Source organism: Balaenoptera acutorostrata, chromosome 3, assembly GCF_949987535.1.
Source record: "Balaenoptera acutorostrata chromosome 3, mBalAcu1.1, whole genome shotgun sequence".
NCBI lineage: Eukaryota > Metazoa > Chordata > Mammalia > Artiodactyla > Balaenopteridae > Balaenoptera > Balaenoptera acutorostrata.
In genome coordinates, this window is record NC_080066.1 from 20517407 (window position 1) to 20530485 (window position 13079).

Consider the following 13079-nt stretch of genomic DNA (forward strand, 5'->3'; position numbering starts at 1 on the left):
CCCTGTGGTCACATTAGAAAAGGTGCAAGAGGTGGAATTAATTTTAATCATATATTGATTTAACTCAATATACCCAAAATATTGTCCCTTCAATACCTAATCAATATAAAAATTATTATCGAGATCATTTACACTCTTTTTTTCACACTAAGTCTTTGAAATCTGGTGTATATGTTACACTCCCAGCACATCTCCTTCAGGAGTTGGCACATTTCAAGTGTCCAACAGCCATTTATGGCTCGAGGCTTCCACACTGGACAGTGCAGTTCTGAACTTCGTTAAAATCCATCATGTAACCTCTTGCCAAGGCACAAAGTAGGTCCACGTCTATAGTTTGCAGAAGTGAATCATGGAGGTTCTGTTTCTGCTCCTGTCAATGTCGCACTGAGCAGCTTCGGGCAAGGCTCTGCCTACGTCTTCTGTTCAGTGCTCCCTCTGCTAGGTGAGGGGGTGAAGTCGCCCTTTGTCTATTCATTGAGGAAATATGTAGAGTTGGAAGAACATGGGGCGCTTTCCTGCGACGCAAAGGATGACCATCCCAGTGTGCCCAGGTCTGTCCCAGTTTGAGCATTGAAAGTTTCATGTCCCAGGCACACTGGGAAAGCTGGTTGCCCTACCGGAGAGTGTCTAACACAAATAATGTGAGCACTGTGGGGAAAGGGGCACATTGCATGACGGTTCATCCTTGTACCTGATGATCTGGTACATGACCGGGTTGGTGAAGAAGGGCTCGTCCAGCTCGTTGTGGCCCCACTGCCTGTAGCACAACAAGTCAACAATCACATCCTTCCGGAATTGGCGCTGGTATTCAAACGCCAGTCGCGTGGCCCGGACCACTTCCTCTGGGCTGTCTCCATTGACGTGGATGATGGCGCAGCCCACAAGCTTCCCTGAGGCAGAGAAGCTGGAGATGAGGCCGGCTAGTCAACCCATGAACCTACCCCCAAGTCCTGTTGCCTGCATGGGGAGACAGCCCTTGTCCTTAGGGGTAGTTTGGCTTGGGTGTTAAGAACCTGCACTTTGGGAGTTCCCTGGTGGCTTAGTGGTTAGGACTCTGGGCTTTCACTTCCATGACCTGGGTTCAATCCCAGGCCGGGGAACTGAGTTCCTGTAAGCCACATGGTGCGGCCAAAAAAAAAAAAAAACCCGCACTTTATGAAAAAAAAAAGAACCTGCACTTTAGAGGCGAGGTGACAAGCATGAGTTCAAGTCCCAGCTCTTTGTGATCCTGGTAAAGTTATGAATCTCAGTCTCCTTGTCTGTAACATTGGGATAATAGCTCTTACCTCTTAGTGATGTCCTAAGGAGGCAATGAGTTAATGCATATAAAGTGCTTAACAGAGCCTGGTACATCATAACTGATACTTATTTGTTATTATCATCATGACTATTATCTTTCTTCCTGAGATAAAAGGGTCATTAAAGGATGTATCCGAGAAAAAAATGGATTTTCTCCAAAGAGAAGATTGAGAATGAATTTTCAAATCTCTACCTAACTAATTACAAAAAATTCATATAGGTAGCCCCAAAAGGCATCCAGGCCAGGCTCTGGATGTAAAAACAGAGCAGTTCTTACCATCTAACAGTTCTGGAAATTCTGTGAAATAGGGAATGAATAATAAAAAGCCCTGTGTTTCTTTTAATACTACTAGTTTCCACAGGTTAAAACAAGCTGACTTTGCTTCTTCACATCTGATTTCCAACCAGACCACTTGGCCAAGTTTACTGGTTGAACATACCCTTTTTGACTGTAATCTTGCGTACTCCAAATCTGAATATCCTAAAGACAATTGCTCTAGCTGTACTAATTGTGTTATCTCTGGATTCCAGCAGATCATTCAACTAGATACTTAAGCATTTTGAGATTGCACCCTCTAAATTCTACTCTTATTTTATTTCCTTGGATTTTAAGATCACACTCAGACTTTTAAAGGAATATTAACAACACTGTTGGTGACCACTGACCATATCTGATCCAAAATTTAAAATGGGACCAGCAGTGAGGCTCACTGTTCTGAGTGAACTAGAAGTTTCTCCAGGAATTCCTTGTCTGACTCCACAGCGTCAACTCCTCCCTGTGTTACATACCGATGTCACTACAGTATAAGGAAGACCTTCCTCTTTCTGCAGGAGTGGTGTAACCCAGCTGGTTATTGACAATCAAATGGACACTCCCACCAATTCTGAAATGCGGGATATTAGAGAGCGTAAATGTTTCAGGAACAATCCCTTGACCACAGAAAGAAGCATCACCGTGAACCTAGATCACGGGGGAGAAAAAAAGAAAATGAACGTAAGCGATGGAGAAATTTAGGTTTCCAAATAGTAACAGGAATAAAAACAACCATGCTCTCACTGCTCCCCTACCCTCCTAAAAATCTGCCAGTTATAGGATTTCCTAGAATGGTTAGGCTGATCTCAAGCAGCTTTCAAAGATGCTAAATCAGCCCTTTTCCTCCTGCAGCCACCACCAGTTGACCTATTCCTTCCGCCCCACATCATCACCTATACCCATCACTTCTCACATCCCCATCAACACGCTAGTGTTCACAGCAGCACCACAGAAGGAAGGGCGATTGGAGGTGTAGAAGGAAAATCAACTCTAGTAAAGCAATCATGAAAACAGCCTGCAAGACACTAAGACCAATGCACAGCTTCGAACTCTCACTCTTCCCCAATCATTTTCCTCCAAAAACGAGACCGCGTGTAGCTCACGTCACCTCATTCTCACTGGGTGCATTAGCCACCACTGCGGCTAACATAAAAGAGAATGATGTGACAGCAAAGACAGGAGCATGGGCGGTGAAGTATATCATACACAAGTGAAAGGAGGCTTTGGGGAAAGAGCAAAATACTATTATAAGAGAATCTCTTAAATGTGCTATTCTTCCAGAACTTGTGAAGTCTGCTAGATCATAATAGCACAAAACCTGACAACAAGGTCCTACCGTATAGCACAGGGAACTATATTCAATATCCTGTGATAAACCATAATGGAAAAGAATGTATACATATGTGTATAAGTGAATCACTTTGCTTACAGCAGAAATTAACACAACATTGTAAGTCAACTATACTTCAATAAAAAATAAATTAGTTAAAAAAAACTGGTAAACGGAAGGTGGTAGAAAAGGGGGTAAATTTTTTTTAGAAAAGTTGAAAGCAAATAATGAGGGAATTGCAGACCTTAGGAGAAAGTATGAGCTCCACTGACTTCATGCTGTATAAAAGGCTGTTATATCAATAAGGTATATGTTGTACACCTTAAATTTACATGATGTTATATGACAAATACATTTTAATTAAAAAGTTATTAAATAAAAGGCTACTATCATAAACAGCCAAAATGCTCAGCTAAAGAATAGAATGATCTGATATGTGGAATTCCCTGGTGGTCCACTGGTTAGGACTCGGCGCTTTCACTGCTATGGCCCGGGTTCAATCCCTGACGGGGGAACTAAGATCCTGAAAGCTGCACAGCATGGCCAAATAAATAAATTAATTAATTAATTAAATAAAATGACCTGATATGGTAACCATTGTGGCTCTAATAATAGCAGAAATTAAAGACCTAAATACGAATGAAGAAAGAATACTTGGGCTTCCCTGGTGGCACAGTGGTTAAGAATCCGCCTGCCAATGCAGGCGGGGACACGGGTTCGAGCCCTGGTCCGGGAAGATCCCACGTGCCGCAGAGCAACTAAGCCCGTGCACCACAGCTACTGAGCCTGCGCTCTAGAGCCCAAGAGCCACAACTACTGAAGCCCGAGTGCCTGAAGCCCGTGCTCCACAACAAGAGAAGCCACCGCAATGAGAAGCCCGTGCACCGCAACGAAGAGTAGCCCCCGCTCGCCGCAACTAGAGAAAGCCTGCACGCAGCAATGAAGACGCAACACAGCCAAAAATAAATAAATAAAATAAATAAATAAAAGAATCCTTGGAAGCAGATTTTTTTAATGACAGTGAAGACATCCTAAAAGAGTAATTTGTATATAGGTAGAACATTTTGGCTAAGAAAGGAAGCACTGCTCTGCTTAGCAAAATCTCCAGCCCACACCTTCCCATTGCTAGGGCCTACAGGGATGACTGACGTTTTGGAGTATCCAAACGTAGTGATAACATACCCTTACATCACCTCCACAACGCTATGTACATTATCTCCATTGATCCATTCAACAATCAGGTGTAGGGGCCAGGTAAGGGAATCGCCACTGTTCTTTTCACAGATGAGAAAACCAAGGTTCAGAAAGAGTACGTATTTCACGTGCCTAGGACTAGACCTTCCGTGATGCCTCCATTTTTTTTTGGCCATGCTGCGTGGCACACGGGATCTTACTTCCCAAACCAGGGATGGAACCCGTGCCCCCTGCATTGGAAGTGTGGAGTCTTAACCACTGGACTGCCAGGGAAGTCCTGATGCCTCCATTTTTTTGACTTATTTCCCCACCCCTCCAAGCCCTTCACCTGGGCTAAGGAACTTACTATGTTCTCATTTCATCCTCAGAACACTATATGGAATGTAACATACTCCCATTGACCTCTGAGATTCAGAGAACCTGAGGAACAGAACCAAGCACGCCAAGCTAGAAGGCAGCAAAGCCAGGATCTGAACTCAGTGCTTCTTGGTTCCAGAATCCTTGTCTTTTCTACACCAGGCTACACTGGCAAGTCCAACCCTCAGCCGCACGGTGGTCCACACAGGGTCAAGGGGTTCCTAGCATCTGAACACTCCACACCCTTTGGCCTCCTTGCTGATGGGACTTCTTGTGGGGTAATGGTGTAAAAGGAGACCAGTAAAGCAAGGAAGAGAGCTGGGTGTCTCTTCCACTCCTTTACAAAAGCGTTTACAGGAGAGGCATTGCTGAGAACATAACATCTGTTCATAACTTGCGTCGTTTTATCATAGTCTTAGGGTTCTTGGCACTAAAGCTATGTGTCATCTGCTAATTTTATTTCCTGTCTTAAAAGAGAAAACACTCCATGATGCCCATAAAGCTTTGCAGGAGTCGGGTCCATAAGCCCCAAGGAATGCTGGGGGCAGTGGAAACTGCTCAGCCAAACACAGCAGGGGGCTTGGACACACACAGAGGATCACATATGACAATCCACTTCCACCACATTCAGGACCAAGATGAACAGAAGACAGACAGCAGAAGTAGTATCCAGAATCTCACCACCATGATTTTATAGACTCCAAATTTCAAGTTCCCACAATAAATTAGAATTTTGAACTTGAGTGAGGCAAGACCCAGGCAGACACAGCAGGGCAAAATGTTTTGGGAACACAAAGTAGAGAAAAGAGGGCAGTTTCTTATCACTTTAAAGAAAATGCCACTTTCACCTCTTACTTCAGAAATCAGTCTTAAGATCAGCTTAATGTACTGGGAAAATGTGAATGACTGAAATATTTTAGAGTCTCATGAATTCAAGTGAAAGGTGAAGAGAATGTCTGGCTAATGATTTGAAGATTTCTATTTAGAAATACTATAACATAATCAAATCCAATTCTGCTTACTCCCAATTTATTTACTACAAGTTTCTGGCCCATGGAAAATTAACAATAAGATAATGTGGTTATTTGTATATGTAGCCAAATATTCTACTGCCTTGTAGATTTACTTATTTCCGTTGGGTTTGAAGACTCAGTTACTGATATCCAGGATTAATTAGTAGTTATCCAGTAGTTAAAGGTTCATATTTATTTTTTTACTTTTTTGGCATGGTATGTGGGATCTTAGTGCCCCAACCAGGGACCAAACCCTTGCGGCCTGCAGTGGAAGCGCAGAGTCTTAACCACTGGACCACCAGGGAAGTCCCTAAACATTCATATTTAAATGAATACTTGCAGAAGAAAAATGTGACCCACAATCTAAACCTCTAAAATATACCTGTAGGCCTACCAAAAAGTGGGGGGCAGAGGAAGCAATACATTATATAATTTGTATTGTTTGCCTTAATGCCAAAGACCTTCATTGGAAAACAAACAAGCAAGCAAATAAAATAAATCCAGACTCTTGCAGCCTCGTTAGACAGACAGATACCACGTCGTTTCCAAGAGGGTTATAATTTCAGAGAAGTAATGACATCTGTCTTCTTAACAGTAGCAGGTATGCCGGTCTATATCCCCTTAATTAATTCATAACTCAAGAAAGGAAAAACACAGTGAAGACCTCCATCAGTTGCCTTGAGGGGGAAGGGATAAATTGGGAGATTGGGATTGACATATACACACTACTATACATAAAATAGTTAGCTAATAAGAACCTACTGTATTGTAATGACCTATATGGGAATAGAATCTAAAAAGAGTGAATATATGTATATGTATAACTGACTCACTTTGCTGTACACCTGAAACTAACACAACACTGTAAATCAACTATACTCCAATAAAAAAATTAATTAAAACTTTTTTCAAAAATCAGTCAAAACTAAAAGTCAGTTGCCTTGAGACTACACCTCACATCTGTTATTAATTTTTTAAAGAACCCCCAAAATCTTCTTTTCCCAAAAGTTCATCTCAGTTTCATCGGGAACATCTGCCATCTCCTGTCATAACTACCAACCTGGACATTCTTACTTCCTGGTCTTTCCAACCTCAGGCCTCACTTCCTGAGGCTACCAGTACCTGCAAGCAAATGACCTTGTCCCCAGGCTGAGCCGACCCGTCTGGAGAGTAGTCCCCATCCCGCCTGGACTGCTGTCTCCCGCGAGTCTTCCCAACAGCCACAGGGTTAACGGCTTCCAGGTGTGAGGGGTTGGGCAGCATCGTCACGTGGAGGGGATGGTGCGCGCCGAAGTCCAGGTCAACCGAGGACGTCAGGTGAGACAGGACATCGCCAGCGGCTGAGACATTTTCCGGAAATTCACTTAAGCCTCGCATTTTACGGAACATCAGCTATGCCGAATAAACGTACAAGAAAAAATGGGAAGAGGTGGTTTGTTTAAAATCACACAATAGGGACTTCCCTGGTGGCACAGTGGTTAAGAATCCTCCTGCCAATGCAGGGGACATGGGTTCGAGCCCTGGTCCGGGAAGATCCCACATGCCGCAGAGCAACTAAGCCTGTGCGTCACAACTACTGAGTCTGCGCTCTAGAGCCCGTGAGCCACAATTACTGAGCCCGTGTGCCACAACTACTGAAGCCCATGCACCTAGAGCCCATGCTCCGCAACAAGAGAAGCCACTGCAATGAGAAGCCCACGCACCGCAATGAAGAGTAGCCCCCCATCGCAGCAACTAGAGAAAGCCCACAGGCAGCAACGAAGACCCAACGCAGCCAAAAATTAATTAAATAAATAAATAAATAAAGATAAGCACACACTTGTAACTGCTCGAATGCACAGAACTATCTGGAGATGTTCAGTCATATGAAGTTCCAACACTTTCAGAAGAGTCTAGCCTGATGCAGATGGTAAGATATCTCTGCCTTGCAATAAGCAAAATATTTTTTCTTAAATACACCTGTTAGTATGTATTTTCCAAAAGAATTTGTATTATTCTTGTTAAAGATAGAGAGAAAATAAGAATTTAATCCCATTTAGTCAGGGGATGGCATACACTGCTTAGCGCAAGTGGCATCTTAAAAACTATGTTGTCCAATTCTCAAAGGACTTCTCTGCATACATTCTGTCACCTCATCTTCACAGTCTTCTATGACATAGATGTTACTATCCATTTTAAAAACGAACAAGCTAAAAAACTAAAAACAGAGTTGCTAGAGTTGCCATATGATCCATATATCCAGAGAAAACTCTAATTCGAAAAGGTACACGCACTCCAACATTCATTGCAGCCCTATTTACAATAGCTAACATACAGAAGCAACCTAAGCGTCCATTGACAGATGAATGGATAAAGAACATATGGTGTGGCTCTACCCATCACCAGAGCCTCCCATCAAGCCTCTTAGATAGCCTCAACCACCAGAGGGCAGACAACAGAAGCAAGAAAAACTACAATCCTGCAGCCTGTGGACCAAAAACCACAGTTACAGAAAGACAGAGAAGATGAAAAGGCAGAGGGCTATGTACCAGATGAAGGAACAAGAAAAAACCCCAGAAAAACAACTAAATGAAGTGGAGATAGGCAACCTTCCAGAAAAAGAATTCAGAATAATGATAGTGAAGATGATCCAGGACCTCGGAATAAGAATGGAGGCAAAGATTGAGAAGATGCAAGAAATGATTAACAAAGACCTAGAAGAATTAAAGAACAAACAAACAGAGATGACCAATACAATAACTGAAATGAAAACTACACTAGAAGGAATCAATAGCAGAATAACTGAGGCAGAAGAACGGATAAGTGACCTGGAAGACAGAATGGTGGAATTCACTGCTGCGGAACAGAATAAAGAAAAAAGAATGAAAAGAAATGAAGACAGCCTAAGAGACCTCTGGGACAACATTAAACGCAACAACATTCGCATTATAGGGGTCCCAGAAGAAGAAGAGAGAGAGAAAGGACCAGAGAAAATATTTGAAGAGATTATAGTCGAAAACTTCCCTAACATGGGAAAGGAAATAGCCACCCAAGTCCAGGAAGCACAGAGAGTCCCATACAGAATAAACCCAAGGAGAAACACGCCGAGACACATAGTAATCAAAGTGGCAAAAATTAAAGACAAAGAAAAATTACTGAAAGCAGCAAGGGAAAAACGACAAATAACATACAAGGGAACTCCCATAAGGTTAACAGCTGATTTCTCAGCAGAAACTCTGCAAGCCAGAAGGGAGTGGCATGATATACTTAAAGTGATGAAAGGGAAGAACCTACAACCAAGATTACTCTACCCAGCAAGGATCTCATTTAGATTTGATGGAGAAATCAAAAGCTTTACAGACAAGCAAAAGCTAAGAGAATTCAGCACCACCAAACCAGCTCTACAACAAATGCTAAAGGAACTTCTCTAAGTGGGAAACACAAGAGAAGAAAAGGACCTACAAAAACAAACCCCAAACAATTAAGAAAATGGTCATAGGAACATACATATCGATAATTACCTTAAACGTGAATGGATTAAATGCCCCAACCAAAAGACATAGACTGGCTGAATGGATACAAAAACAAGACCCATATATATGCTGTCTACAAGAGACCCACTTCAGACCTAGGGACACATACAGACTGAAAGTGAGGGGATGGAAAAAGATATTCCATGCAAATGGAAATCAAAAGAAAGCTGGAGTAGCTATACTCATATCAGATAAAATAGACTTTAAAATAAAGAATGTTACAAGAGACAAGGAAGGACACTACATAATGATCCAGGGATCAATCCAAGAAGAAGATATAACAATTATAAATATATATGCACCCAACATAGGAGCACCTCAATACATAAGGCAACTGCTAACAGCTATAAAAGAGGAAATCGACAGTAACACAATCATAGTGGGGGACTTTAACACCTCACTTACACCAATGGACAGATCATCCAAAATGAAAATAAATAAGGAAACAGAAGCTTTAAATGACACAATAGACCAGATAGATTTAATTGATATATATAGGACATTCCATCCAAAAACGGCAGATTACACGTTCTTCTCAAGTGCGCATGGAACATTCTCCAGGTTAGATCACATCTTGGGTCACAAATCAAGCCTCAGTAAATTTAAGAAAATTGAAATCATATCAAGCATCTTTTCTGACCACAACGCTATGAGATTAGAAATGAATTACAGGGAAAAAAACGTAAAAAAGACAAACACATGGAGGCTAAACAATACGTTACTAAATAACCAAGAGATCACTGAAGAAATCAAACAGGAAATTAAAAAATACCTAGAGACAAATGACAATGAAAACACGACGATCCAAAACCTATGGGATGCAGCAAAAGCGGTTCTAAGAGGGAAGTTTATAGCTATACAAGCCTACCTAAAGAAACAAGAAAAATCTCAAGTAAACAATCTAACCTTACACCTAAAGAAACTAGAGAAAGAAGAACAAACAAAACCCAAAGTTAGCAGAAGGAAAGAAATCATAAAGATCAGAGCAGAAATAAATGAAATAGAAACAAAGAAAACAATAGCAAAGATCAATAAAACTAAAAGTTGGTTCTTTGAGAAGATAAACAAAATTGATAAGCCATTAGCCAGACTCATCAAGAAAAAGAGGGAGAGGACTCAAATCAATAAAATCAGAAATGAAAAAGGAGAAGTTACAACAGACACCACAGAAATACAAAACATCCTAAGAGACTACTACAAGCAACTTTATGCCAATAAAATGGACAACCTGGAAGAAATGGACAAATTCTTAGAAAGGTATAACCTTCCAAGACTGAATCAGGAAGAAACAGAAAATATGAACAGACCAATCACAAGTAATGAAATTGAAACTGTGATTAAAAATCTTCCAACAAACAAAAGTCCAGGACCAGATGGCTTCACAGGTGAATTCTATCAAACATTTAGAGAAGAGCTAACACCCATTCTTCTCAAACTCTTCCAAAAAATTGCAGAGGAAGGAACACTCCCAAACTCATTCTATGAGGCCACCATCACCCTGATCCCAAAACCAGACAAAGACACTACAAAAAAAGAAAATTACAGACCAATATCACTGATGAATATAGATGCAAAAATCCTCAACAAAATACTAGCAAACAGAATCCAACAACACATTAAAAGGATCATACACCACGATCAAGTGGGATTTATCCCAGGGATGCAAGGATTCTTCAATATACGCAAATCAATCAATGTGATACACCATATTAACAAATTGAAGAATAAAAACCATATGATCATCTCAATAGATGCAGAAAAAGCTTTTGACAAAATTCAACACCCATTTCTCATAAAAACTCTCCAGAAAGTGGGCATAGAGGGAACCTACCTCAACATAATAAAGGCCATATATGACAAACCCACAGCAAACATCATTCTCAATGGTGAAAAACTGAAAGCATTTCCTCTAAGATCAGGAACGAGACAAGGATGTCCACTCTCACCACTATTATTCAACATAGTTCTGGAAGTCCTAGCCACGGCAATCAGAGAAGAAAAAGAAATAAAAGGAATCCAAATCGGAAAAGAAGAAGTAAAACTGTCACTGTTTGTGGATGACATGATACTATACATAGAGAATCCTAAAACTGCCACCAGAAAACTGCTAGAGCTAATTAATGAATATGGTAAAGTTGCAGGTTACAAAATTAATGCACAGAAATCTCTTGCATTCCTATACACTAATGATGAAAAATCTGAAAGAGAAATTATGGAAACACTCCCATTTACCATTGCAACAAAAAGAATAAAATACCTAGGAATAAACCTTCCTAGGGAGACAAAAGACCTGTATGCAGAAAACTATAAGACACTGATGAAAGAAATTAAAGATGATACCAACAGATGGAGAGATATACCATGTTCTTGGATTGGAAGAATCAACATTGTGAAAATGAGTATACTAACCAAAGCAATCTACAGATTCAATGCAATTCCTATCAAATTACCAATGGCATTTTTTACGGAACTAGAACAAATCATCTTAAAATTTGTATGGAGACACAAAAGACCCCGAATAGCCAAAGCAGTCTTGAGGCAAAAAAATGGAGCTGGAGGAATCAGACTCCCTGACTTCAGACTATACTACAAAGCTACAGTAATCAAGACAATATGGTACTGGCACAAAAACAGAAACATAGATCAATGGAACAAGATAGAAAGCCCAGAGATTAACCCACGCACCTATGGTCAACTAATCTATGACAAAGGAGGCAAAGATATACAATGGAGAAAAGACAGTCTCTTCAATAAGTGGTGCTGGGAAAACTGGACAGCTACATGTAAAAGAATGAAATTAGAATACTCCCTAACACCATACACAAAAATAAACTCAAAATGGATTAGAGACCTAAATGTAAGACTGGACACTATAAAACTCTTAGAGGAAAACATAGGAAGAACACTCTTTGACATAAATCACAGCAAGATCTTTTTTGATCCACCTCCTAGAGTAATGGAAATAAAAACAAAAATAAACAAGTGGGACCTAATGAAACTTCAAAGCTTTTGCACAGCAAAGGAAACCATAAACAAGACCAAAAGACAACCCTCAGAATGGGAGAAAATATTTGCAAATGAATCAACGGACAAAGGATTAATCTCCAAAATATATAAACAGCTCATTCAGCTCAATATCAAAGAAACAAACACCCCAATCCAAAAATGGGCAGAAGACCTAAATAGACATTTCTCCAAAGAAGACATACAGACGGCCACGAAGCACATGAAAAGATGCTCAACATCACTAATTATTAGAGAAATGCAAATCAAAACTACAATGAGGTATCACCTCACTCCTGTTAGAATGGGCATCATCAGAAAATCTACAAACAACAAATGCTGGAGAGGGTGTGGAGAAAAGGGAACCCTCTTGCACTGTTGGTGGGAATGTAAATTAATACAGCCACTATGGAGAACAATATGGAGGTTCCTTAAAAAACTAAAAATAGAATTACCATATGACCCAGCAATCCCACTACTGGGCATATACCCAGAGAAAACCGTAATTCAAAAAGACACATGAGGGCTTCCCTGGTGGCGCAGTGGTTGAGAGTCTGCCTGCCAGTGCAGGGGACACGGGTTCGAGCCCTGGTCTGGGAGGATCCCACGTGCCGCGGAGCAACTGGGCCCGTGAGCCACAGCTACTGAGCCTGCGCGTCTGGAGCCTGTGCTCCGCAACAAGAGAGGCCGCGATAGTGAGAGGCCCGCGCACCGCGATGAAGAGTGGTCCCCACTTGCCGCAACTAGAGAAAGCCCTCGCACGGAAACGAAGACTCAACACAGTCATAAATAAATAAATAAATAAAAGAACGTGAATTTCTTTAAAAAAAAAAAAAAAAAAAGACACATGCACCCGAATGTTCATTGCAGCACTATTTACAATAGCCAGGTCATGGAAGCAACCTAAATGCCCATCAACAAGCGAATGGATAAAGAAGTTGTGGTACATATATACAATGGAATATTACTCAGCCATAAAAAGGAACGAAATTGAGTCATTTGTTGAGACGTGGATGGATCTAGAGACTGTCATACAGAGTGAAGTAAGTCAGAAAGAG

At 41.0% G+C, this 13079-nt stretch overlaps 1 protein-coding gene across 2 annotated transcripts in view; it reads right to left on the minus strand.

Annotated features, from left to right (window-relative positions):
* The window catches only part of DHTKD1 (dehydrogenase E1 and transketolase domain containing 1), a 57908-nt gene that overhangs the window by 23191 nt on the left and 21638 nt on the right, over positions 1-13079 (minus strand). Inside the window, exons 5-7 of one of the 2 annotated variants that reach the window (XM_007167415.2) lie at positions 6629-6898; positions 2089-2260; positions 692-890 (exon numbers count right to left, since the gene is read on the minus strand). In XM_007167415.2, coding sequence (XP_007167477.2) covers positions 692-890; positions 2089-2260; positions 6629-6898 — 641 coding nt within the window. The remainder of the gene's footprint in view (positions 1-691; positions 891-2088; positions 2261-6628; positions 6899-13079) is intronic. The other variant, XM_028162925.2, reaches the window with a different exon arrangement.